We start from the raw sequence: 27,942 nt of genomic DNA, 5'->3' as shown, positions 1-27,942 counted from the left end.
CAATGGAGTCAGACATAAAAGCGGATGAACATTTTAAAAGGCAGTTTAAGGCTTATCAAGAACAGCAGCAAAGGCGGCTGCAAAATGTAATGGAGAGGAAGAAGGAAAAGCAGGACAGTCAGAAGGAAAAGCAGGACAGTCAGAAGGGTGACAATGGCAACGCAGAGGAGACTTTCGGAATCTCGAGTGATCTAAACCGGTTTGAAACAGGACAGCCTGTAAATGAAGATAACAGCAAAAGGTAAAGGCATAGCAGCACCGTTCCTTCAGGAACTCACAGAATTCTATTTTCATATGCTCTTACACAACCTGTGTCATGTCTTCACATGTTGGGCTTTCATTATCCTGAGGAGACTCTCGCTGTCCCTAACATGTTTATCCTCAGAGCGTTGTGGTGTGCACTGTATTATCAGTGTTTCACAAACAGAGAGCAGAAGGACAGCGGGATTAAGCGTGACAGGCTAGAGGCAGCTGGCTGCCCTCTGACAAAATCCAGTCACTCAGGATCACTGACATCCTCGGAACTGTTGGTTCATTCCTGCCTATCCTTGAAAACAAACTAGTGCCCTACATGAGAAATTTCCAGAGGCAGGTAAGGGCAAAGCAACCAATGGGTGCAAGCCAAAGGCCTGCAGCACGGAAGAGCGTTCCCCTGGCTGTCTTTGTGATATAACCCGATTTCGTAGCTCGGAAGACAGCCAGCTGCACGGGAGGGTCTCGCAGACGGAGTTGGCTCCTGGTTGAGATACTTGACAGGGTTATATAAGGTAGGGTTTTAAATCTTACGGGGGGACAGGGGTTTGGGTCTTACTTCACCCATTGGGGGTAGTATCTGGATTACCAGGATGTTCTGGTGTGGATCTCCCTCCATCTTGGGTTTGGAGCTGAGTGCGTAATTCAGTTCACTGGAGCAGGGATTTGAAACCCCAGCTCAGATCATTCGTCCCCCTCCTAGGATATACTCAGACTCTCTGACCCAATTAGTATCATTTTTCCAAACTAGAACAAGTCTGAATTTGGACATATCCCCCAGATGTCTGCCGTTCCTACCGTGTCACCCCCGTGTTGGCGGGGAAGCCAGCTGAAGAAATTCCCGCTTCTGCTCCCCGCTTGCAGCTGTGCTGGTACAGCTGTTTGCCGGAAACTGGTTTCACTTTCTGGGCCAAGGGTGCTTTTCTCTCAAGGCATTTCAGTGGTCCAGGTGACAGCTTTAAGCCCACAGACTGTTTTATTGGCCCCACGATGGGGGTGAGATACTGTGATAAGAGGGGCAGGAAGGAGGAGCTGGCAGCTCTGCCAAACCCAACAGCTCACAGGTGGAAAACCACAGTTAGGCATATACCTTTGAGACAGTTTCCCCTCCCAGAACCCGCAGTGGGGAAGGGCAGCTCCACCAAAGTTTATCAAGCCACTCACCCAGGTTTATTAGGCCCTAAACGCTGATCTCCCCTCTGTGTTACTCTGGGCAACGCCCTGCTCAGCTCCTTGCTGAGGATTGCTTCCTTCAACGCCCCAGTGCGTAAGCGGCAGCAGAGCTTCTGTGAAGGTGCAGGGAACCACTGAAACTTGCAGGTCCTTCTGGGAACGCAGAGTTCATGCTGCAAAGGACATCTGTGGGGCAACGGGGGGGCTGACCCCCTAGAAACTGATGCTCTCACCGTTGCATCGTACCATGGTCTTCTTCACCCATAGGGCCCGCGCCACGGCTGTCTGATTTGCCGAGTTCTGCTTCTGATCTGACCTCGGCCAGCTGTCCCCTTCAACTTTTTGTTCTGATAATGGAGATCTGAGGGGGTTTTAAATTTTTTCTTTCTTTTTTTCTTTTTTTTTTAATGGGGTGAGAGGCTGATTCCCACAGTTGAGATGTGGATTGGTCTGGTGGAGGAGAGGCTTAGGCGCTCCCACAGCACGTCCTGGTGCAGCGTGCGCACGCTGAGGTGCAGAGTAGAGGAGAATCCCAGCAGTTCTCTGCTACTTACAGTTCAGCAGTTTAGGTCTGAGCAATTCAAGAGCTGTTACCTACCTCTCTTTAGTGGCACTGACTTAAAAGTCCACGTTTGCCATGGCAGGCGTAGCAGATTTATCTGGTTTGTCCTTCGCTTACGTACGTCTGCAGCAGAGTGGTTCTGAGCGCATCCGATCTGGGCAGGATTTGCTTCTGGAAGGGATTCACCAGGATGTACTTTGCAGTATTCCCATGACAACACGTTAGAAACTTGTTCCAGGATACCAGGGCTCCATATGGTCTGCAGTGGCAGTGATTTCAGCCTGTCAGCGTTGTTTATAGCAGCACTTGGGAAACGGTCTCCTCTCTGAAGTCTCCCTTCCTCTGCGCCTTGGGAGTTCGTTTTTCCTTCCTCCCATCCTGCTTCCAAATTTTTTTTAGGCGAGTGTTTAGCTGACATTTGTGTCCTTCTGGTTTGTTCTTTCTGTAACTTTATCCTCCCTGCTCTGTTTGAAGTATTTAAGTGATTCTCCCCATGACATGGAGAATCTGTAGCAGAGTTGGGAAAGAGACTTACCTGACTTCCAGTCCTGGGCCCTGCTCATAAGCTTTCACCTGGCTCTGTTTCCTCGAACGAGAGTGAAAAGGGTTGTCTTTCTGCAGCCTGTTTCTTTTGGCTGGCTTTCTGTAGCTGAGCCACTTGGATGCAACCTGCTACCTCCTTTGTAACATGTAGGGATGGGATGGAGAAGTTTCTCAGAGGAGACTCCAGCTCTGTGCAGTTGGGATTTCTGTCCATCCTACTGTAAGGTCTTTTTGTCATGACTTGGAAGACATTGCTGATCAGGTGTATTAAGAGCTTAGAACCTTTTTTTTCACGTTAATTCCCTCACTGTTAAAAGTCTTTTTGTTCCTGTGTCTCTAATTGGGTCTGCACAGTTTGGTTGCTCACTTGTATGAGTGATACATGTGGGAATAACTTAGTTTTGCCTTTTCTCTGCTCAGATTGCTGCTTGCTTTCTTCTCCTTTGTAAACAGCTGCCTTTGATCTCCCTTTGATTTTCAGCTTTGAAACAGAAGTGCATTTCTTAATGATGGATTGTGAATCGTGTCGTAAATTGACCGTGCTGGTTATGGCGGTGCTCTAAGGGGTCATTTATGCTGACGTGTACGTAGGGAGCATGCACTTAAAAGCTCCAAAGGCCACTTGGAGCAAAAAGCTTGCTAAAACTTGTGAACAGAAAAGATTTAGGTAACTATTGAGGTAGCTGACTTGTCTGGCTGTGGATATGTCTACAGCCACGGGTCTATACTGTAACAACTGAGCTTTATCCAAGTCTCTGTGATCATCCAAGTAACTTACTCCTGTTGTAGTTTGGAGCAATCTCTCTGTAGGCCAAAGGAGTGGGACACTATTCCAGATTAAATCACCAAAATGTAGGCATTCAGAGTCACACTGTAGATAATAAGAACCTAGAGGTCAAATCATCTGCCTGGCTTAGGTGTCTAATGGTGTCTGAGATGCTGTAGGGTATCGGGAACTTCCAGGACACAGGAGGTCTGCACCCTTCAGCAGCTGGGGGATGGGTGGGCAGCCCAAATGGCACCTGTAACTGAACTGAGTCCCCTCATCAGCTCACTCCGTGGCAGTTTGAGAGCCGTTTGCATCACCCCACAGTGGCAGCTGGTCTGTAGGCGACGCTGGTTGTATTGACTAGACCTCCTTGGCCTTTTGTGTGCATTTTGGCTTGCTGCTCACAGAGAGACACCCCTGTGTATGGAGTGGGACCTTGCCTGGAAAGTCAGAGGGGAGAAAAGAGGAAGCTCAGAGGCAGGCAGAACGGGAGCTGCTGGCTTGAGCCAGCAGGATCTCTACCCCAAACCTATTGGTGTCAGTATGACTTCGCTTAGCACATCCCCCCTCTCTGGGGGATGGAGACAGGTTCATTTCTATCCTGAAGTGCTGCTGTCTGGAGGAATCTGGCTGACAGCTTGAAGTTGGAGGATGGTAGTAATTCTTGGGGTTGGCTCATGTCCGCACAGGGGTGGCGAACGCTCTCTGAGATGCTCTCAATTCTCTGTCTGGGCTCCAGAGGTTTTCCCAAGAGCCCTGCGTGGTGGCTGCTGGCCTCACGTAGGGAGCTCAGCTAATCCTGGGGCATCTCAAATAGATGCCTGCGTGCCCACAATTGAGTTGAGCCCCTGAGGCCTTAGCTTCTTGGTTTTACCTTTGCAGTACCAGCATGTAAGGACAGCAAAGAGATTGGAGTTATTAATTCTCTGGATGTCTCAGAGAGATGAAACTCATGAATGTTCCTCAATGTACCGAAGAACAGGAGAAGCAAGAGGCTATTTCCTCCTGTTCAGAGCGCTTTTTGATAGCCTTGGTTTCTAAATGAATTCCAAAAATACAAACTGATGCCAGTCCATCCTGGTGGGGTTCCAAGAAAATCAGATAGGGGCAGAGGAAATTGGTCTTTTGTGAGTTGCTATGAAGCATTCCTTTTTCAAGAACCTCAGCAGCAGCTTTTGTAGCTGGTGCGCTGTTGGCTTCTGTTAGCTTTGGTAAGTACAGAAAGGAAAGTCTGGATGCCGTGCATGCTGGATGGTGAACCCTTCTGATTTCCTCTGAGGAACCAGATACATAAGACTGAGTGAGACAAGACTATTCAGTAACCTCCAGAGCACTGAAAAGGTACCTGTTCTGTGATGTTTTGCCCCAGACAACACAAGGAAGTGCAGAATTTTTTAAGAAGAAATAAGTTATAGGGATAGATCAGATCATCTGGTGTTCTGATCTGAGGTTTAGGATATTCTGCTTAATTCAGTAAACTCACTCCTGATGAACTCAGCTCATCCAGCATACAGTCATTTAATTATTTTACTCCTGGAATCTGAAGCACATTACAGTGACATTTGCCATTATGGCTTATTTTTTTCCCAGGTTGCTTGAGCTTGAGAACGAGCAGCTCCAGAATCAGCTTCGAGAGGTCCAAGATGAGAACTGCAGACTATACAAACTGCTGACAGAGAAAGACTTTGAAATAAAGCAACTCCAGAAAAAAATCCCGGAGGACAGATTAGCTTTGTCAGGTAAGCACGGTAACTTTGTATTCTCGCTGTGTTAGTACCAGTGTTTGCTTGATGGTGGTGACAATAGAGGTAGGATGACAGAGTCATTGTGAGCTCCGGGCAGTGAAATATTCATGTGACATCTCTTCACCTGCTTTATGTTAAAAAGGAGTATTTTGGTCATATTTTGGTTGCCTCCCTTTCCACTCCTGTAGCAAGCTTTTGCCAGGAAGAATCAAAATTCAGCTCTCAACCGAGAGCTCTGTTGAGCCTGCAGTAATTTGCAATAGCACTGAAACCACTTGCCTCCGAACTTTGAAAATACTTGGACACCGGTGTATAGATTTAGTCAACGCTCAGAGTTGCTCCCTCAACTTGCAAGGGTCTGACACTGGTTTGCATTTGCAGAGTTTGCTGAACATCCCTGTCTCTCCCGTGTAAGGAGTCTCATTGCTTTATTTGCAGAGGGAGGTTCCTCACGGTGGTTTGACAGGTCAGCACTCACGCATGGAATGGCACGTACACTTGCTCTCCCCTTCAGTGCCATGAGCTGCAAAATCTGAATACTGCTATTCCCCATCTCAGGGAGCTGTGGAAAGGACCAAATGACTTCTGGTAGTCAGGCAGGTCAGACCTAAGGTGTTATTGATAATTATGTGTCCCCGAAAAGAAGTATAACGCTCTTCTGGGGGGCGCAGTGCCCTCTGTTCCTTACAGATCTTCTGCAAGCTTGCTATTATCGGCACAAAACCCGATGATTCGTAGAAATCGTGGCTTGGAAAACTCTCTGTTAATGTCCAAGAACAGTGTTGCAGCTTTCTGTGCTACGTGGTGTTAAATTCCTTGTGGAGGCTCCTTTCGTTTGTCTGAGCAGGGTGCTGGGGGAATGCAAAGTCCAGCTTCTAAAGTGGCTTGGGTGTCCTCGGGAAGCTGAACTGTGCAGGTTGCACCTCCTCCACTGGGTGCCACTGTTGTTGAGGGCAGCGGTGGTGACCGGGCTAATAGAGAAGGGGGAAACCAGCAATAAGCAGAAATAAGTAACACTTAAATTACGCCTTAATTCGTAGAATCTCTCTCTAGCTGTATGTAGGAGACACGATGAGCTATGACTGGGTCAGGTCTGGAGCCAGGGGTGCTGTTGCAGCTTCTCTGGCTGACTCGTATGCCAGCTTGCAGCAGTTTGCCTCATGCCTCTGTCTTCCCTGTCTACATCGTGGCAAGAGATTCGCCCACATTGTTTGGGAATTAAAAGCTTTGGTTAAATGTGTACAGTGTGTTCGAAGACCATCACGTGGAAGCAACAGCCTGGCTTTTGGTGAGTTTAGTACTTACTGTGATCCTTAGCAGGCATTATTTGTCATGAAAACTAGGGAGAAAGTAGCTTTTAGATGAGAAGAGAAACACAAATCACATAAAGGAGTGAGAACAGTGGAAATGCTTTTAAAAATAATAAATTTATGCTCTCCACAGGGTTTTAAATAGTGATATAGAGTCATATTCTGTTCTCAGCTATATTCTGCATTGCCCCTTTAATGTCTGTAGGGGTTTTGTGGGACTCAGAATTCACTTCAGAGTAATCTGTCATCCTTGCATCTCACCCTGGTTCTTCAATATAATCTTCATGGATGTCAGTAGAAAAGTCATTACTTCAGAGCGCTGAAGGAGGATGGAAGAGTTAAGAAGAATGACGAGAGCCCAGTTCCATCTTCATTTATCCCACCAAGGATTTGTTGTTGCAGGGTCGTGCTCGTTGCTGAGCTAGAGGTTTCCATGGACATGGTGTACAATCATATTAGTTTTGCACTTGTGCAAGAACTTTTCTTGACCTTTGTGATGTTCACAAGAACACGAGTGACACACGAGCCAGTCCTGGGGATTGCTTTCTCCGTGACACTAACCAAACCCTCTCTGCTGAGGAGGTGAATGAAGTACCAGTTTAAAAGAGCAATTAAACGTGTAATACAGTAAAGGCTCCATGTATAATCTCAAGGGACATATAAATAGGCACAATGACATTTCCTGGACCTTATCCAGGGCCCAACTGTCACAGTGTGCCTGACCTTTTAGGACAGATGTCTAGAAAAGTTCGCACCTCTGTTTCAGCAGCTCCTCCAGTAGTAAACAACCAGTGCGAAACAGAGCGTTGTCTTTTTCTGTAATATGCCTCAAAAACCTGTTCGTAACTGTCCTTCACAGCGGCGAGCAGAAAAACACCTCTACCCTTTCTCTGTGGTAATGTTGCTACCCCCGCTGTTGTGGCCTTTTGATGTGTGGCTGTTGCTGAAGTGTGAAACGTGGCTTTGCTAGCCACAGTGTGATGCTGGCTGAAAGGAGCAGGCGATCCAGCTGGAGCCGCTGACGCCTCTTTTCCCTCACTTGTTCATTTAAGTGCCTGGCACAGCTCTGAGAGAAATGGATTAGACAATAAAAGAACATTGTGCACTGGACAGAGAAGAAAAGCGTCATCTGTGCTGAATCTTGCCTCTAAGACATGTCCTTTGCTTTTATGTATACTTTTCAGGGGCGGCTGGTTTAGCTGGAGATGTCGCAGCTACTAAAATAGTTGAATTGGCCAAAAAGAATCGTGAGATAACTGCCGAGGCTGAGAGTGAAAAGGCCAAAGTGAAGCAACTGAATAACAAAGTCAAAGAGCTGGAGAGAGAAGTGAGGCATTTTTTCTTGTTCTCTTTTGCATGCTAAACCAGAGAAATCCAGCCTTTGGGATAGAGGAGCTGTAGAAACTGGATTTGATTCATGTTCCCATTTTGAATTTGCTCTTAAATCTGTGTTTGCTTTGAGTTCTGGTAATGTCTGTCCATGATAGGAGGGATGTGTGCCCTCAGCTGTTTTCACCTTTGCAGAAAGGAGCAGCTGGGAAAGGGTGTTCACTTGGATTTGAAGCACAAGGGCTTTTCTAACAGTATGGCAATGATATTTTTCTGGTGTTTTTTTTTTGAGAGAAGGTACAAATTTCATATTATTATGTCTTACATTCCCACTTTGTTAATACCAGTCATGAATTGGTACTCTATTCTTCGAAACTTTATTAATCCACATAATGAAAGCTGTTTTCTGGCGTAAGTACTTCCAGAACAGAGACAGCATGTCAATGGATCAATAACATTTGTCATGCTGACAGATGCATTTTGACTGCATCTTTCATAATCACTTCTGATCAGGAATTGTGCCTCTATCTGAATTGTGCTCTAGTTACCTGAAAGATCAAGAAATGTTAGATTAAATTTTTGAGGACTCCTGCAGAAATCCAGAGCGTTTTGGTCAGAAGGGTCTTGTCAAACAGTTGGCAGGCTGGCTAAGAAATATCCCGTGTAGCTGGGGATCTACAAAATCACACAAGTAGGGGAGCAAGCCGTGAATAATTTCAAGTAAAATCCACTTGGTTATAATCCCCTACTCTAGAATTGTAATGACCGTTATTCAAACACAAACTTAAAATATCGTCAGATCTTGACCCAAAAGAAGGCACCACAGACATTTCCGGAAAGGAAATCAAACTCAACGCAAACAGAAATTTTCAAGAAGCAATAATTGCTGGTCAGAGCAGTGATGGACACTTTAGATATGAGCTAATCTGTTCTTAGACACCAGCGCCATCAGAATCAAACCCAAACACAGCAACCTGTCTCGTCTGAGGTAAAGATGAACCGCAACGTGAACCCGCTGAAACCTGGTCAATGGGCTGTATTTTCTCCTAACCTCATTTGGGGTGGCTCTTCTCTAAACTAATGGTCACTGGCTGAGTTTGTGGGTTCTACTTGTTCAGTAGAACTATATGAAGATGTAAAAGATGGGTAAAAAGAAAGCGATGTGGACAGTGGGAGGTATCCATGAAAAATGTTGAGGGATGAGAGAGAAGATCACTGTCTAGACACACTCGTCTTTTTCCATTGGTTGTAGGAAGAGCCAAGACAGCTAAAGTGCAATTCAGTTGCCCACACAGGAGCGTAGAAGTCCAGTCTGTGATGTCACTTGACCTCTCAGACATCCCTGCAGGGCTGTTAGACGTGACAGGACAGGCAGTGCTGGCGAGCAGCCGAAGGCCTCCGGGGTACCCTCGGATGCCTCCGAGGGGACTAGACAGCTGTGGGTGGGCAACAAGACCGAGTGTGCAGTCAGTCCCTCCACTCGATGGAGTGTAGGTGTCTGCTGTAGAGTGAGCTGAAGATTAGACTTCCCTGGTCGTATTGACGAGACTCCATTCTTTATAGAGACACCCACGCCGAGAGCAAGGAACGTGTTAATTTGTGAGTCGAATCTCATCCCCTCTGCCTACTTCTTGATGCCTTAAGCTCTGCAAAATGAATTGTGGTGATGGTACCTTCCAAATGCCTCACAAGATGCGCTTTCCCCAGTGGAAAACACTGTCCTTTTACATAATTGTTAGCTCTTTGCTCGTATGAGGACCGAACAATATGTAAATCGTAAGTGTTTTAACATGACTACATTCCCACAAACAAAATGGAAGGTGTGGCCGTTGAGCAATCGCTTGGCAAAGGGTGGTAGATGTAAACAAAGGCTGCAAATGGATGTTTGCAGAAAGCTTCCTTAGGATTTGACCTAGCAGCTGCCACCACTAGCTGAAATGTCTCGTTCTCAGTCCATTGACTGAAAGACTTGATGAGCTGGATAGAAAGGGTGGCCCAACCATTGACTGACTTGCAAAGAAGGGGTGAAGTTGCAGCTGGCTCTGAGTTACACGCCGGGTTTCCCCTGGTATCACTTTAATGAAGAAGCTGCTCCTTACAGCCTTCTTTAATTGGGGCAAATAGTCAAGATTTCCCGCCCACCTCAAAGAATGAAGTCTCAGCCCTTTAAAGCAACACTTCCTGGCCTTTCCAGCTCCAAATTCCCTGCCCTCCCCTCCAGTAAGAAGTCTTTGCAACCTCAACATTGGGCATGATTCAGACCAGGAGGGACTATATGACTGCCTGCCTTTGCTGTGGCAACCAACAGGAGAGATACCCTTCACGGCTTGAGAAATGCTACTTTAGAGCCACCAGCTAAAGAAAATAGCTTTAACATCGTTACTGAATCTCAGCTATAGGGCTTTAGGTAGTCGTTTCTCCTTTTACATTCCTCTGGTGAGTAGAACTAGGTGCTTTTTATGAAATATCCTGTGATTTTCTTTCAAAATGGGTAAACTGGCATCCAGAATCTAGAGACAGCATCCTGATCTGTACGGTACTGGATTTGCATTTAGGTATATAAACACTTACTTTATGAACCTATGGTGATAAAATCCCCCAGAAGTCTCCACACTTGATAACAGATCCCATCTCAGCGGATCCAGAGACGTTTTCACTGAAGTTATACCACAGTAAAATAACATGTACATCTTTGGGAGGCATTTCAGGAAAAAAAGTATATGCTTTCCTACTGATTGTGTTTAAAAAATCAAGGGGAAAATGAAGTACTTTTTTTTTTTTTTCTAGAGTAAGTAAACATCCAGGATCATCAAAACCGCTGTTGTACTTTTTTACTAATTACTATTCCATGGAGATGTGCTCTTCACTGTGTTCATTCTATAATAACAATGGTTTGTTTTTTTTTTTCCAGCTACAGACAGCCATAGAAAAAATACATTCTCTTGGTGGTGGTGATGCAGGAATCAAGCAATCAATTCTGCAGATGATAGAAGGAAACTTGGTACGAATTGTAATTGAAAAGGGAAAATTTAGTTCTCTCCCATTGCACAGTCCTTTCCTCATGACAAGGATGTACCCGTGTCACTAGTTTTATAACCAATTTGCTCTGTTTGTACCTTCTCTGTGACCCCAAAAACGAGGGAAGGCATTTGCATGGGTCTGGGGAAAAAAGATTCTGCGATCCTGATGGGTCTGTGGATCTTAATCACTTCAGTTTTTCCCTGAGGATTCCGTTCTCCCCAAGTACATTCTTCTCTTCAAAGGCTGAAAGTCCAGAGGTGAAAGCATTGCAAGAAAAATTAACCACAGCCAACTTCAAAGTGATGGAGTATCGTAACCAACTCCAGTCTGCAAAGCAGGAGCTGAAGATGACCCAAAAGGTACTGTTGCAGGACAGAGTCTGTGGCTGGGATCCCGTGCGAGAGGTATATTCTTGGGAAATCAGGAAGCTGCTTTTCTGTTGAGCTTTGATTAACCTCCATGAAGTATTTCAGTGAAGTGTAAGGAGGTAAGAAAATCCAGGGGTGTAGTGGTTGCGTTGGGAAGGCGTGCACGTGGACACACAGCCTTCATGCTCTGCCACCATAGCTGGATGCCTGCGTCCAGTATTTCTTTTGCCACGATGGGCTCAGATTCTTGAAGGTTTATAAGTCCCAGTTCAGCCAAATAGGTTTGTGACTGACTTGCAGCATACGTTCAGGCCCATTCCTCCTTTCCGAAACGTTTGATTGTGTATTGACTTTCAGTGTAGGCTTCGGTCCCGTGGAAGTCAACGGGATTAAAGGCCACACTTGAACTACAGCACATGTTTAAACAACAGTTTGTTGGAGTGACATCCGGCGTAACCTTTTCCTCTTTGATTTGTGATGGATTTTAACGTGTTACTATGTGCTCTGTTTCCTTGGGTTTCATTACTTTGCAGAAGAGACCTGCAATGCGGATCAGAGTAGAGGATATGGTCCTAAAAATAGAACTCTGCTGACCTTTTTATAAATAATTTAAATGCTCTTCATACTAACTTTAGCTCTCGTTAATGTGGCTGTGTCAGAACTGTGCAAGAGAGATTGGCTCAATTCCTGGTGGCAAGGGTGTGTATTAAGAAAATACCTCTACTCTGTTCCTGTTTCGTTCTGGTTAAGTGTTCATGATATCAAAAATAATATGGAAAACTGTTAGTAACGCTTAGTCAACCTCGGTGACGAACTTGAAATCCTCGTTTTTACAACACTAGCGCAGTTTGACGCCCAGCTGGATGGTACGATTTGACCCTCCCCGTCGGCAGGCAGCAAACCACCGATTCACGTTTTTCAAAACTCAAAGGATATTACTCAAACGTCGAAATACCGAATGACCCACCTGACAAAGTGAAATAGTTCACGTTAGCCCAACCCCTCCTAAGCATCAACACCCTGTACCGTGGCAACGATCTGAAAGAGCTTCCGTCACGTGGGGTACAGGGGGTCAGGTACGGGCGATAAAGAATGGCCCCTGCTTATAGATACAGTGTTTTGTGTTTGCCGCTGGGAAGAGTAGCTTTCCCTCCCCTCTCCCCAACCCGTGTATTTGAGCCTAGCCTTATTGTTGGTGTTCATCCCTTTTTCGTAGCTTTTAGCAAATGAAGTTGGTGACGATGTGAATATTCAAAGTCTCTTGACCAATTCTGGCAGCTGGCGTGGACGAGCCCAGCAAATTCTTGTTCTCCAAAGCAAGGTGAGTTAAGACCCTGCGTGGTGCTGGGTCTGGGATGCTCTTTCTACGTCGAGGTGTTCCCTCAGTTTGAGTTAAAGATACTCTTAGTTCTTCTTTACCTAATTCCTAACATTTGTACCTGCTTATAAGGCATATCCCAGTACTTTGCAGTGCTTACTGCAAATAGATGGCCAGCCTTTTCTCTGTTGAAGGAAGCAACTGTTAGAATAAAACACTTTATGGTAACTTTTATATAGTTTTTTGGTATGTTTATGTGTGTGTGTGCACATATGTGTGGGGAGGTGGGGTGTTAAATTTTAAATATGTGTTGATGTGTCTTTCGGAGTTCCTGCAAACGATTTTAATTAGTCTATTGCAAACATGCAAGTTTCAGTGTTTAAGCTGGGAATCTTTCACATCTTTGTTGAAGGAGAGAGTTCAGGGACCTTGGAGAGCTGTGGCAGCCTAGTTAAAACCCCAGGATGGTTTGAAGGTGCCTCTCTGCACTGAGTGTTGAAGGAGCCCTGCCAGTGTCTGTGCTCTGACTTGGACACCTTTGTTCAGTGCCTAAAGTCAGATGGGAAGAATTGAGGCCAGATAAGTTTTTCAAGTTGTTCCCCCAGGAACTTGAGTAAAATCTTTAACTCTTGAATCTCCTGAAGGGCACAGTCTAGCCGAAATGTCGGCTGGAGACAGGGAGGCAGTTCTGTCTCCATCTTAAATCAAACTTCTCTCAGGCAATTTGATACGTATTTTTCCATTTTTCCGCTGTTTAATTATATGCCAACAAACTTTTGATTTTTGCACTGATTGACTGAATTTTCCCTTGAGCCGATTACATCTTCCTTCCATGAGACCCCCTGGCTGGGATTCATCTGAAGACTGCACGTACTGTACTCTACGGTACTGCAGAAGTTTCTCTCTGAGCCAGCCTCCTCAGGCCCCTTGTGTAGTCAGTGGGGATCTTGTCAATACAGTCACTGAGTCAAAAGGTGCATCCCCTCTTGGGAGGCACCTCCAGAACAGGGCAGAGGAACTGTGCTGTAGCAGTGCCCGTTTCCCTCTACTGACTCTCGAAGAAGTCTGTGGTGAAGAGCTGGGATGCAGGGGCTGAGTTCACTTGGCTGCACCTAAGTGTCTAATGCCAGCCCAGATGCCATAGGGTGTCCCTCTGACCTCTGGTCATCTCTCCAGAGACTTGTAAATCCTGCATCATATGGGTCTCCAGTATCCCAAGACATCTAGACCAGTGCTAGGTACCTGTGTTGAGGCTGATGAACTGTGCCTTGGATTGTGGACATCCTGGATGGTGATTCTGCTACAGACCAAGGTGCTTAAGTGTATAGGGGTGAGTGGGTGTCTGCCCTTTTAGAGGCGATCTAAGGTATTATTCTGTTGCCCACACGTGTTTAGTGGCATTCAGGATGCTTTGGAGTGTCTGCCTGGCCTCCACACGTGGCTCCAGTAAGGCACAGATCTCCCACATGTCCTGACTCTCCTGTAGGTCTGGTGTCACATCTCCTCCCTGCACAGATGCTGTAGACGTCTGCATGTTTGTTAGCAGCTAACAAATTTAAATTTGAAAGAGCAGACACTGCTTTATGTTAGTTAACCACAATAAGGTCAAGAAGTAATATGATGCTACACTCTGAGCTCCTTTTGGTGATGTCCTCTTTGATGCTGGACCACTGTACCCCTGGTAAAGCCTCTGGATGAGTCGTCATTATTGTCCCCTAGGTTCGAGAGCTGGAGAATCAGTTGGGTCAAAACAAGACCAGAACATCACTGAGTGAGATTGATGAGGAATTGCTGGCACTGACTGATCCGAGAAAGTTGTCAGCCCAAAAGAAGAACTTGCTGAAGATTCGCAGCTTGGAAAAAGAAAAGAAAGAAACCTTGGAGGTAAAAAACCTTGAGCTGTGTGGGTATATAGTGTGTAATAACTTGCCTGACCTTCAGGGTGTATGTTACACCCTACCAGGAGACAATGTCAGGAACCCATTTGATCTGCTGGAGGAAGTCCTGCCGTAGTTCACAGACTGAGCAAAGGGCTTCCACGTGTGTTTTCGGTACCGCACTCTTACGTGGCCAGGCCTGCCTCTGCAGTACAAGGTTTGGTCTTCCCCTCTGCTTCATGATTGGTGTGTCAGATACGTCTGCCTGGCCTGAAATGTGGCCATCTGACAACTGTGCCTGATGGGTGATGTTGGAAAGAGGGAGGGAGGCCCTGGGTTGCAATGCAGCTGGTACTGGCTTTGTACTGAAGGTGGACGCAGAGAAAATCCCTGCTCCAGCTGCATCCGAAGGCTGTAGCATCCCTCTCACCCTTTGGCCGTTCTTCATGTGGTGTTAAGTACAAACGTCCCCCTCACACCGCACGTATCTGGGTGGCTGTGGCCTTCTACATTTGAAGAGGATAACGTTGAGAGCGACGCCAGACGCCCTCTAAGAGGCATTCCGAAAATGGGTCCCACCGTTTGTCTGTCACATGGAGTTGCCACAAAAATAAACGGGCAACCGTTGTTGAGGGGTTGAGGGAGGCTATAGCTAGCGGCACACGTGGTAAACCCCGAGGTGGAAAGGATGTGTAGCCCTGTGTCCACAAGAAACCTGGGTAGCTGGGGTCAGCTGCACCTACCCAGGTTAGCAAAGCGCATCTCCCTGTGCTTCTTCACTGTAGTCGCTTCCGTAGAGGCTGCCTGGCACCATCCCGGAGCTTGATTAGCTCCTGCTTTTCTCACCACAGTTTAACTGGGCAACAAAATGAGCAATGGGCTGATGCCCACCTTTCCCTCTTGGCCATGAGAATGAAAGAGAAGATTTGTGGCTACAGGCACGCAGCACAGGGAAGGCTTTCCTCAATAGCTGTAGCCTGCATGGTTCCACTTGTGCCTTTGTGTTTCAGGCTTCGTTCACAGTAACTTCCCTCGCACTTCTCCGTTACTACTTCACTTCTAGCGTGCTCCCTGGCCGGCTTCATCTGGGTGAAGGCATGGCACAAGGGGCAGCATATGCCAAGGGCAGCTTCTGGGAGACAGTGTGGCATCCCCCCCCTGTATCTGGCTGGAAGAGAGCTTCCCCGTGGAAAATGATGAGGCAAATGAAAAAGCAGGAGCCTACAGAATGAGATTTTAACACAAAATTATTATTTGCTTCCTGGCATTTACTGAAGCAACCTAGTCCACTCGTATTCCTGAGCAGACAGACCTTTTTTTGATGCTGGCAAGCAGGCAGCGAGTAGTAGCACTTGTAATTTCTACTTGCTTCGGGATGATGGGGTATGCCAGTTCTATTTTTTTTTTAGGTTCTCCCAGGTGCTGGGTGATTCCTTTAGCTCACCAGAGCACCTGGGGCTGGGTGATAGGCTGTCACTGTCATTTCCCTTGGTGTGTTCGCATCACTGCAGAAACTCAGCGGGGAACGCGATGCTCTCCAAAAAAGTCACGAGGAAGTGAAAAGAAAACTTGAGGCATCGAAAGCCAGGAACAAAGTGCTGTGCAGCGAGGTGAAGACGCTGAAGGAACAGATCGTCACCTTGCTGGAGAAAGGAAAACACGACGATGAGCTCATAGACGCCTTACTGGTACAGTCTTGGCTATTCCTGTTGGTCCCAGCCCCTGCAGATCGGTGATGAAACATGGTGTTGTTTAATGACACGGTGACACAGACAACCTTCAGGTGTACAGGGGCCTGATGAATCAAACTGTGACAAGCGGAGGTTGCCTAGTCAGCCAAAGCCCTTTTGCATCGGGTTGTGTAAAGGCTGCGAGACGGCACCAGGCGTGACACAGTTGCAGCAAAGTGGCTCTAAGCTGCAAGTATCGGAGGAAACGTTTTGCAGCAGCATTGAAGTAGGATTGTCTAGTAGGAAGGGCTTCATTCCTGACTCAGGAAGCTGGACTTTGTCCTGCTTTCAGCTCATTGGGAGAGATTTTTTTTCCTTAGAATGCCTGCCGTCTTGCCCTCTCATTTGGTGCGGGACGCAGCCCAAAACGCACGAGCTGAACCCCGTGCACTAAACCACGCGCCCACCCATTCGCAGTAGCTGAGGGGATTTGGCCTCTTCGAAACCAAGAGTTTTAGCAGAGACTCGAGGTGCAGTTATGCTGAAATAAATGGCTGCTCTCATGGTCTTGCGGCATCCTTTCGTCCTGCCATGATTCTAAATAGTCTTCCCCAATTACAATAATAAAAAACCATTAGTGGAAAACCTGCCACTTTCTAGTAGGGTTAGTTCTGTGTTTCCTGATCCAGCCCCTCCCAAGTTTCAAATCACATTTCCTTGCTTCTGTACCTCGGTTTTAGCGAAGACATGCTTATGACTAAGCTGGCATTTGCCTTTCTGCCCACCAGGCAGCCGTGGGGAATACGGGTACTGACCAGCAGATTAGGCAGATTGCAGGGGAGCCAAATAACTGTGGTCACTTTTGCACAGCCTGAGCATTCTCACTAAAATTGTTACAGAAAGATGTGAGTTTCCTTGGGAAGGAAGGGTTAACTTGTTTTATCCCTTACATCAAAGAAGCACCTTGCTTGCAGTTGGTTGGCTTGACGGAACAAACTGTCCAACAAGTGTTAGATTTGTCAGTGTGAGAAAAACTCCAAAGCCCGTTGATAAAGCAGCCTAGCCTCATAGCTGTTGTCTCATACATCCCTCATCTTTTACTGCCACTACTGCACAATCTGTGTTCTAATTTCACAAAAAGCACATTGAAAGCTTTACTCGTATCCAATTTATGAAAAAGTCACCTTCTTTGTCAAAGGCCAGCCTTTCGTGCTCTCTTTTCTGCCACACCGAGTAGCAAACCCGCCAGAAAGCTGAATCTCTCAATTGCTCAGGTCTTTTCTACTTGCACCATCCAGTCACTAAAGTCTTGATACGACCCACAGTGGGGATGGACGGTCCTTACCCAGCCACGTGTGTCTGGGCATTGCCCGTAGATGTGCTGTGCAGTCTTCTCAAGGCACAGACGCCACGAGCAAGACAAGGTGATCTCGTGCTTAAAACGTAACGGACCAGATTCTTGGAGCAGCACTAGTGACATCAGCGTGCTTACGCTGAGGAAGGGGCTTGGCAGGGCAGTGGCTTGTCCCAGCATTCCTAAACGGTGTTTGTCTTGGGGGGTGTAACACCCAAAGAGTCTTAATGATCGTTGTGTACAAAAGTCAGTATCTCACTCTTTGTTTCTGTGTTATCAGAACCAGCAGAAGCAAATGCAGGAGCACCTGAACCAGCAGGATGAGAAGAACAAGGAGTCCCAGCAGATGCTAGGGCAGCACTTGAACAGCGAGGTTCAGAAGCAAAACTGCCTTCTAGAGCAGCTCAGACAGATGGTGGCTGAACGAGAGGCAAAGGTTAAAGAGCTGGAAGAGGAGATTGGGCAACTCGCACTCCAGGTAGAGAGCCAGAAGAAACGAGCTGGAGGAGCGCACGTTGTAATCCTTTGAGATCTATTCCCATTGATCTAACACCCTCAGAGGGCCGCGGTGAGATTTTCAGTCTGTCAGGTCCCTCGGTAATGGGAGCTAGAGCGTTGAACCCAAGGTAAAACTTGGGTTAGGGACACAAACCAGCCATGCTGGCACCAGTAGCGGTGGTGCTGTGCTGCGGGTTCTCGAGCAACACTGTGTGCCCCCTTAGGATTTCATATGACATTGCAACTTTTTACTGACTTTTGTTGTTTCCATCCTGCAATGGATAGAAACGAAAGAAAAGTTTCTGAGGAAGTCCTGTAAATCAAACCTTCTGGCATGCTCGTAGCAATGATCTTAAGCTGCTGATTAGGCACGGACGCAGCTATTTTCCTTTGAACTGCGTAACTGGTTTTATAACCTGCTCCAACATCAACAGAAGGAATCTGCCCATCAAGGGGACCGTTCAGGAGCTGCTGACCCACCACCTTCTGAACCCTTGGAAGATCCAGGTTTTACTCTGTTTAAGCCTCTGGCATCAGGCAGCAATCGGGTTGGAAGGATTGGATCTGCTCGGTAAGAAGCCCCCAATGTCAATGTTTAAAATGATTGGGAGTTATTCAGAAGTGTGGTTTTCCCAGGCAGTTGGCTCCAACCACAAGTGCTGTGTGCCAACAGCTGTGGCAGCCTGTTTACAGTATATGGGAATCTCTAATCACGTTATCTCGTCGACTTTCGTCCTGGAACAGAGAAAGATACACAGACTTGCAGACATTACTGCATTTGGCATGATGGCAGCGCAGCTAATTCCCTTTCTGCAGCTCAGAGGATGTCTGTGTGGTTAGCTTAAGTGCCTGTGATTCTTCCCTCTTATGAGAAACGGGGCTTCTAATGAGCAGACTTCTGAGAGCAGGGTGGTGAATTAACACACAACGCCATTTTAGGTGAGCACTAAATCACTGGCACGTGATTTAAATCGATCAATGTGCTTTGACTAGGATTTCCTTGCAGAAACGTTGAAAACCCGCCGCATCATTTGTTCTTAACAAACGCCCTTTTTAAAGCCGCGCTGAGGACCCTGTGAATCACACTAAGCTCCATACAGCGCTAAATCTGATTTTTGTTTACACGGGTGTGACTCTGGCTCGCTCTGGCTGGGTACAGGGACCATAATACTGCAGTAAGTTATATCCTTTCCTGTTAAAATGCTGCGTTTGTTGTTAAAGAGTTCACGGGTGCAAAGATTTGAGACTGCTCTTCTGAGGAAGGAGGGAGTGTTTCATCGAGGTAAAATTGCAGCTGATTTCTTCTCTGTAATTTTAACTCACATTCCACATTACTTTAGGCACTGAATTTGGCTTGTAAATCGTCAGATGTATCCCCGAGTCTAAGTAGAGCTTTACTACAAAATTTAAGAAAAGCTCTTCTCGCTCTTTTTGAGTTAGAGTTAGAGCATCCTGACTTTGTGCCTGCATCTCCACTGCTATACCCCTCTGACTGGCTTTATTCTCCCACCTCTAACTCTGCAGAAGTTGTGCTCTCACGGAGCAAAGCTGCATTTTAGCCACTTTTTTACTTCGTAGGGCTGCTGACGGTAAGCAGGAAGGCAAGTGGGAAAACGAGGTTGGGTAATGGCTTTGTAGAAACCGCTAAGTGCGATGCATAACTGACTGCTTGTGTACGTGGCCGGCACCGCTCGGTCACGAAACCAGCTGACCTGTCAGGTGGGCAACGAGGGAGTCTGAGAACTGCAAGAGCCGTTAATGACTTGGTCAGCAGGGCTCACTCCTTCCATTAACTTTAATATGCTGATGAACTCTCTGTTTCATTTTACTTTAGTGAATCATCTTTTCCTATCAGGAAAGATGACATGAAAAATGCTATAAATAGGAGCTAAAGCCCCTCGGAGATGTCGAAAGAAAAGTCTGCATTGTTAGACTGGGCCGCTCCTGTCATTATCATCTTCACTTGATTTTGGGGGTTAACCGCTCCTAGCCTGGAAGGCAGCTCTGCCTCTTCCACAATACGAAGGCTTTATCCTCTGTTAGCTGCAGCCTAAAGGCAAGGAAACGTGGAGGACTTGCCTTGAGGCAGCGGAGCTCAAGTTTGGAAAACTTGAATTTTACCTCCCGAGCACACCTGTCATTATGCATAAAACTCATCCAGACTGGAAGCGATACTCTCGTGTTACCAGTTCACTCCTCCTCTTGCAGCAGTAAGCCTGACAGCTCTTCCTGAGCGTCTCCACAAAGCAGAAGGGTTCAGAAAACTGTATAAAGGTACTTTTAAAGGGCATTTGGAAAGAAAAGCTGCGCACGTGGCTGCAGAGCAGGGGTTCTGTTGGTTGTGAAAGCACGTAAAACATGCACAGTAACCTGTGCTTGTCCCTCATCCTAGTGGGGGAAGGTGCAAGATGATGGTGCTCCCTGCCAGGGTCTGAGGCAGCAGAGCAGCAGTGGCCGCCTGTGTGGCCGCGTGCTCAGCTGGAGCCAAGCGGGATCGAGAGAAATTCCTGCTCACGAGCTGCTGTGGGGCTCCTCTGTGCCGTGGAGCTCCTCCAGGCCGGTCTGGAGGGCCAGCAAAGTATCCCCAGAAGCGCAGAGCTCGAACGGTGCCCGGTAGTTTTTGCCTAAAACGGAGACACGAGGTGTTTTTGCAGCAGTGTTTTGGAGTCGGGGAGCAAGCTGAGCTATTGTGTATGCAGAGCCGGAGTGATACCCACTTAGGAGGCTCTGGGAGATTTTCCCCTACAAGGCAGCAATAAACACAGACACTGGAAAAGGTCCGGAGTTCTTGGGCGACTGCCCTCTGGAGAGCTCCGGGCTTCACAAAGCTTTCTTCCTCCCAGCACAGTGTCCAAGATGGGCCATACGCTTGTCGAGTCCGCCGCCACGCAGCCTTTCCTTCCCGGTACTAACCTCACGCCTGGAAGGTACGTGCATCAACTTCCTCGAAAACACGGGAGGTTTCCCGCCACGCTCCGCGAGCTGCTGGCAAACCTTGTCCGTGTCTGCCTTGGTGCTGTGAACAGCTTCTTTCACCGTCCTTTCCTACCTGCTGCCAAAGGCTCTAATGTCTTCTTGCTGTCTTAATTTTTTAATCGATTTCTAGTTTTATTTCCCCATAAATCCCATTTTTCCCTTTTTACCCCCAGTCACCACGTTTTCTCCTGCTTTTTGCTCTAAAGGACATATTCCTGAATACTCCTGCAGGGAGAGATGGGAGAAGTGAGGAAGTACATAATAATGGGATGCGTGGGAAAACTGCCCCTTCCTTTCGTCAGGTATCAGGCACAAGAACAGCCGTTGTACTGATGCTGCCTGAAGCCTTTCAGTGGGAGAAAATCAACAGCGTGCCGCTTAAAGGCTTAGCTTTTGGAGAGCCCACGTACAGGCTTGTTTTACTTGGGCAGTAGCAAAGGGAGGAGAGTCAGCGATCGTGGCTTGCTCAGGGGTGGAAGTTTGGTTTCAGGGGTGATGGGAAGGGGAAGCCTCCTTGCGAGGGAAAACCCCTTTCTAGTGAAACTCACAGTGGCTTTATTTCCAAATCTTTCTCTTTCCTTTATTGCAGCGTAGAGATTGGTGCTGGGGGGAGGTAGGGAGCCTGGCTCTGCATTCTAGCTTACTCTTCAGACGAGTGTATTTTGATAGGGTTTTCAAATCCCCTCTTTGTTTCATTTCTTTTGTTGCTGAAATGGGAAACAAACTCTCTACGCTTCTGCTGCTTTTAGGCTCGCTGGCGCTGACAGCCCGGATTTGGAGGTGCTGCAGACGCAGGTCACAGAGCACAAGGCGCTCTGCCAGGCTGCTGAAGTGGAACGGAACAGGCTCCTGGAGCTGGTCACTGTGCTGCAGAAAAGGTAGAGGCTGATTCCGCCAGGATCCTTTGTGGGATGCTGCGATGACGGAGCGCTTGAGACGTGGGAGAGGCTGTACGGTGCACCCCCACGCTGCCAGCGTGAGCTTTTCCCTCAAGAGGGGCTTTTAAATTTTTTCTGCTCAATTTCCCCGCCTAGTTGATGATTCATTTTTATTATTATTATTCTTTTAGAACAAAGGACAGAGAAAACAGTGTCGTCTTCAAGCTTGCTGCACCTAGATAAAACTAAAATTCGTGTGTTTATGTGTGTGGTCTGATTTAGGCAGCAATATTATTCATCAGTAGTAAATACTGTAATTATAGTTACAATCTGACTTCTGTTCCAGATTCACACTCTTTTAAGTTTCGCTGTATCCTCTTTTAAATGAATTCCTTCTGGTTTAACTGAAGCAGAGCAGTGATTTTTTTTTTTTCTTTTCTATTATTCAGTTCAATTTAAGATGGTGTTAAAAGCCAGTTTTAGGAGGGCAGGAAGCAAAGTCTTTTCTGTCTACATACCTTCTAGCTACTGCTTTTTTTCGCAGTTAGAGTACGTATATTATTAGATTCCCAAATCTGCGTTACAGCCTGTGGGAAGGTATGTGTTTGTCTGTGCACTTTTGAATACAACAGGCCCTATTTGCTTGCGTGATTTTACGCTAGTTACCATTCCTCGCTTGTCTGGCTTTTGTGCCGTACAATTCATCGCAGTCAGGAAAACACGTTTTTTGGTAACTGTGGTAAAGGTATCATCCCCTGTGCTTTTAAGGGCTAAATCCTGGAAATACAAACGGGGAGACTTTTATTCCTGTTTGTAAGTCCGGTGAGTGTAATAGAGCTATGCAATTAGAGGAGGATGGAGGTGTGAGTGATGGCTGAAATGGGGCCATCACAAACGTGGGGTCATGGAGAACGTGGAGTCAATGAAATGCAGAGTCGCTTGTAAAACGTACCGCAGACTGATGATTCAGCACCTCCACAGTTACGGCACATTTATCAAGAGCTCCTGCAGGTAAAGTAAATTCCGTGAGACCGCGTGCAATAACTCTTGGAGGACCTCAGGATAATAGAGCACCCGGTCACATTTCAACGTGAATATGTGTAAAAAAAAAAAAATGGTGCATTCCTCCTCTTCCCCTGTCAGAGCGTGGGGCAGCGAAGCTCAAGCAGTGCACGTAGTGCTTAAGTCAAGAGAGGAGCACTGGGAAGGGTTACACGAGTGGTGGTTTTGAACAGCAGCTGCCAGGATTTAGGACGGGGCTGCACAGTCACTGCGGAGCAGAACGTAAAGGGTTCGGAGGATTGGGCCCTGCTGGGGGAAGGGGAAGAGCCAGAGGAACGTTTTAGTTTGTTATTCATATTGGCAGAAGATTTAATAAAAACCAGCTAGCCTTGTCGTTTTTCCTCCGCTGGTTGTGGATGCTGGGGGAAGACCTGGTCAAGTGAAAGTTCAGTGACTTCAGAACCACCGAGGGAAACACAATTTCTCATAGCACGTCACCAGTCTGGTAATTTACTGCCACAGGAGGTCAGAGTCTTGCCTGTAGCTAGATTTTTAAGGTAGCGATATAATTTTATCACAGTCGTAATATTTTTTCTTTAGCTATGCCAACTAGGAGGGAAATAAGACTGGTCCAGCCTTTTGATTCAGGGATTAGTCAGCTATCACCCGTGGGGTCAAGAAGGAAATTCCTTTATTCTGCACTATACCACACAGCGAGTCAATTCAGGTTTCTCTCTAGCTTTAAACTCCTTTAAATCATTTGGTACCAGGAGATGCACCACTGACTGCAGCTGTGGGCGCATGTCAAATTTTTTCTAGTTGCTTTTCTAAGATGTTTTTTGGGGTGAATTGAGGCACTTTGCCCCTCTGCTCTGTGCTGCAGCGTGAACCATCCGTTTCTTTTCCACTCACTCCCTTCCACAGTAGTGTCTAAGGGCCACGTTTATTAAAAGCAACGTCAAGTTTCTTTTCTTTCTTGCAGATAACTGACGCAAAACAGCTAAATACGAGACAGCGGTTTTATAAACTATTTTCCTTCCAAATTTTCCCAGAGTGTTTAAAAAAACCCCACAGTTTATGATTCCTGTAATAAAAGATCTCTCCTCAGCAATCTGCAGCTTGCCTGCTCGTCTGAGTGGTCAGTTCACCCGAGTAGCCAGTGTTAAGGGACCTGGGCAACTTCCATTCACTGTACTCACTAGTTAAGTCTGGTGGGCAAATCTGGAGGATGACATCTGGAACAATTGTGCTGGGATTTCTGCCTGTGGATGCACGGAAAATTCTCCTTTTCCCTCTGTTGGGAGCTGTGCAGCCTGAAGGATTGAGTATCAAGACTGACTGATGCTTGCTAGTCGTGAAATAAATAAGCTGAACCACCTTTTTTTGCCCATCAGGGTGGAGGAAGGCAGCGACAAAGCCTTAGAAGCTGAGAAGAGGCTTCAGGAAGAGCGGCGGCGATGTGTCGTGTTGGAACAGCAGCTTGAAAAACTGCAAAAGGACCCAGGGAGGAACAGGAGCGCACAGAAACCCCCCCTGAGGAGCAAAGCAGGTGAGGTGGAGCCCTTATCTGCACCTATGTCCCCCGTCCCACCGTGGTTAATGGACAGCAACAACATTTGGACTCTTTTATCTGTCAAACCTACACAAGGGCTTGAACTTACACACCGCGATTTGGACCGACTCAGGCCAGTGGGCCAAGCCAGGAGGTGAAATCCTGGCCGCACTTAGTTGAAGAGGATTTTGTCACAGATTTAAGTAGGAGCAGGACTTTTGCAACGTGTTTTCTTCCACGGGATCACAGTCTACAGAGCAAACTTGACACTGCTCTGTGTTGCCGCCGTGCCCACTGCTGTGTTCCCTGTGCACTTCTGCCCGAGAGATTCATCTGAAGGTTAAGAGCAGAATTAAAAGGACGCATCCCAATTTAAGGCCTGTCAGTGGCTGGCTCAAGGCTCTGTTGGTCGTTTTAGGGAAGCCCATTCGCATTTACTCGACTGATCAGCCCTTTGTCTGCAGCAAAGACCACCCTCCGGCCCCCTTGCTGTTGGTTGGGGGAGTTCAGCATCCTCTACAACGGCTGTGGTCACTCTCTACCTTCTTTTCTGAGCTTCCTGAGCCCATCGTCCTTGCCTGTCTCCTCTGAGCCTTCTTCCCTTGCAGGCATTCACTGGCCGACCCCAGGGTTTTTGCTCCTCCCGTCCCAGCAGTAAATTCGAATCGTATTTTCCCTATAACCCTGAAAAAAGGTCCCGTGTCCCTTTGAAATGAGGGGAGCATTCCTGAATCAGAACCTTAGGTTGAAGTACACGTTGAAGTGCTTTCCTGCACTTACCCTGGGCAGTGTTTGTGCTGGGGGTCAAAACAGAAGCGTGTGCCACACGCAAACGTTATCACGGGCATTCGGGAGGCAACACAACGACAAGATAAACATTAAAATAATTCTTTTCAACTGTTTCTCTCATCCATTTTTTTTCGCCACTTAAATATTTTGGATTTTTTTCTGCTCTAAACAGGTAGGCACACACATTCCTGCGTTTAGCCCTGCAGTGCAAACTCATCGTGTTTGCGTTTTGCTGAAAGCAGATTAAAATAAAAGCCTGTCCTATACATTTGCGGTATCTTCATGGATATACATAGAACTTGACAGATTCCTTAGCACTGATTCACCGTTTCCTGATATTTACTCAGTGCGCTACCCGTGACAATGTTTTCCTAAAACTCCATGTCGTGATTAAATCGACAGGCCCGTCTGCGAGTCACTCCAGGCTCACCTTGACTGTGGGTGGCAGGAAGGAGCCCTCTGCAGCCCAGCACTCCAAGTTGCCTCTGGAATCGCAGGTAGAGGAGCTGAGCACAAGGTACGGTTTCCCTCTTTCCGTGCTGGGTTACCTACAATAGCTACAATTCATGGCTGTCCTTCCAGCAGTGGCACTACCTGCACCCGCTCCTCAGAAGAGAAAACCTAGCAAACTCTGTAGAAACGGCAGATCCTCTGGTTTGAGTTTGTCTAGGTCATCCTTACACAAATTTCCTCGTAATTATACCGATATCCAGAAGTGTTAAGCTAATGCAAGTATTAAGCAACACAAAACACGTGCAAGGACGACGCCTTTTTTTTTTTCCCTTTTCTTTCCTTGTGCGTCGATTGCAAGCTTGTTAGTGAAAATAAAATGACAATCTTTAACAAAACAGATCTGAAAAGTATCTTGGTCATCTAATACCCTGTCTCAAAGAGAGAAGGACCAAGCGTTAAGTCTGCTCTTTCTCATGCCTGTCATAAAACGAGCAGAGAGCATGTGTTTCTCTGTTTTCTCCCCCAGAGCTGAAGCACTGTTCTAATTTGCTTTGAAGCTCTGCAGCTCACATGAAAGTTTCCCTTTTGTTTCCTCGTAGGCTTGTGATCCAGCTGGCTGAGAACGAAGCTCTGAAGGATGCTTTGGAGGCTGCTGGGAGAAAGAAAGAGGAAGACTTTAAACTGTTTCAAGACACAATGGACCAAGTGAAGGACATCTTTCTACAGGCCATTCGGCAGCAGAAACAGCAGAAGAGTTAAGCAAGAGATTCAGAGTCCTTTGGGCTGCAAAGCAGGGACAGAGAGCTCCGGCATCGTGCCCGTGGTTTGAAATGCAGTGGCAGTGTAGTTTTGCAGCCTCGGATCGTGTCATTGCTTTAGCGTCCGCAGGCGAGGATGAGAAATGGAGAGGAAACACAGAAAGAGGGAAGGTTCTGTGTGTCAGCAAGCTTTGCCTGTTAAGAGCCAGCGAGCAGCTGGCTCCCAGGCTGCACATGCCGCAGGTTTCGGAAGCTGCAATTCCGCAGTGTGATTTGGGGGGGGGTGGGGGGGTGGTGGCAAGACTCCCCCCGCGTAGTTTCAACAGAATTTCCCTCGAGAGGGCTCAATATTGAATATGCTGCTGCCTTTATCAGCGCCTAAAGGCATTCGCTAAACCAAAGTTATGCCAGCTCCCTTCCAAAGTCAGGCCAGGAGCAAACTGAATGCTGGTTTTTATCAGCACGCTGACACCTGCCTGTCTCAGCTCTCTGCAGGGCTTAAGTGCCGAGGGAGTGGGTTAGCCTGGCCTGTGAATACCACAAGGGAACTTCGGGGGGGCCTCCACTCACCATTCCAACCTGCTTCTTTGCTTGACCATACTGGCAGCAGAGTTTTCTGAAACTCAGTGGAGTTTCCACTGAAACCTGTGCAGATTACCTCTGCCATCAGTCAGACCTCCCTTAAATCCAGCTCCTTCCGTACGACAACTTGCCATCCGGGTGATGAACTCCCTATTTTTGCATTCATCCGTCAGGCAGGTCTTGTTCTCGCGAGGAAGAACCGCTAACAGAACGCAGGCAGGTCCTCCGCGCAGTAGCGGAGGGACTTTTGGAGGTGCTGGAAGCCCGTGCCTCTCCGTCCTTTCCTCTTGCAGCACGGGGAGAACACCAAGAGCAAGCTAATGAGGCGTTAACATGCAGCCTGCCAGCGGAGGGCTAGCCTTGGGGATTACAAGCAAATGGAGAGCTGGTCGTTTTGGTAGAGTGCTGCTTTGTTCCTCGGTGGAACGGCTTGAAAGCTTTTCTTTTCCTGCTTTGCTCTGTCAGCCTCTTTTTGTGAGCGTGGAGTGGGTCAGACTTTAACCCCAGCTGCTCCCTTCCCCAGAACGGCGACTGCGTCCTGACTCCACCAAGGCAGGGTGGAAAAAGAGAGCAGGAGTCGCTCCAGATGCGGTGAGGGTGGTGTCGTCCCTGCCTTTTTTCCCTGCTTAAGTCTCTCTTCAAACAGTTCATGGAATCTGATGGAGGAGGTCACGGAGCCGAGGATAAACTCAGCACCTGCGGGTTAACCCTCCCTGTGCTTAACAGCCCTGCTCTGCTCCCCCAGCGCTGGCCTGGAGCTCAGCAAAGCCACCAGGTGTTTCTCCCGGGACCAAAAGGGTCCATTGCCCTATTCCTCCTGCTCACCCTGCCGGTAGCATCCCAGGAAAAGGCATCTTGAACCTGCAGTCCTCCCGGTGACCTCGGGGAATCGTAAATCCTCGAGTGAGAGACCGACAGAGTCTCACTCAGGTGAGCTGCGGCTCGTCTCTGTTCAGCTCCGTCCCGATGATCACGTAGCGTGGGCTAGGGCGAGCAGACCAAAGAAATCAGGTATTTGAAGGACCTGCATTCGCGAGTCGAAAAGCTGCCTGAGCTGTGGCAGAGGTGGGGAGCTTTTGCTATGCCGTGCCTGCTAAATTCAGGCTGGTAGCTTGGAGCTGGAGATTCTGGTTTCGCCTGCGCAGCGGTGTGAATCAATAATG

General features: G+C 47.4%; 1 protein-coding gene across 2 annotated transcripts; it reads left to right on the top strand.

Moving 5' to 3' along the window:
• The first annotated feature begins 2 nt into the window (after positions 1-2).
• On the top strand, positions 3-26,198 carry LOC147415407 (coiled-coil domain-containing protein 13-like). 2 transcript variants are annotated; one of them, XM_086467028.1, is made up of 15 exons: positions 3-241; positions 4,890-5,038; positions 7,539-7,681; positions 10,595-10,684; positions 10,947-11,063; positions 12,289-12,393; positions 14,110-14,274; positions 15,779-15,955; positions 17,572-17,769; positions 18,224-18,360; positions 20,633-20,716; positions 21,515-21,643; positions 24,040-24,194; positions 25,389-25,503; positions 26,039-26,198. In XM_086467028.1, the coding sequence occupies exons 1-15, from the start codon at positions 3-5 to the stop codon at positions 26,196-26,198; spliced, it is 2,163 nt and encodes a 720-aa protein (XP_086323154.1). The 2 variants fall into 2 exon arrangements, with proteins under 2 accessions (XP_086323154.1, XP_086323155.1); XM_086467029.1 differs by lacking the exon at positions 20,633-20,716.
• The last annotated feature ends 1,744 nt before the right edge of the window (positions 26,199-27,942 follow it).

Source organism: Leptosomus discolor, chromosome 6, assembly GCF_034619465.1.
Source record: "Leptosomus discolor isolate bLepDis1 chromosome 6, bLepDis1.hap2, whole genome shotgun sequence".
Lineage (NCBI taxonomy): Eukaryota > Metazoa > Chordata > Aves > Leptosomiformes > Leptosomidae > Leptosomus > Leptosomus discolor.
The sequence above is the reverse complement of the archived record's forward strand: the minus strand, read 5'-3'. Positions and strand labels throughout refer to the sequence as shown.

Coding starts and splice junctions, on each gene's coding strand:
- LOC147415407 (XM_086467028.1), top strand. CDS start 3: ATGGAGTCAGACATAAAAGCGGATGAACATTTTAAAAGGCAGTTTAAG. Junction 5,039..7,538: donor GGACAGATTAGCTTTGTCAG/GTAAGCACGGTA, acceptor TATACTTTTCAG/GGGCGGCTGGTTTAGCTGGA. Junction 14,275..15,778: donor AAAAGAAAGAAACCTTGGAG/GTAAAAAACCTT, acceptor GCATCACTGCAG/AAACTCAGCGGGGAACGCGA.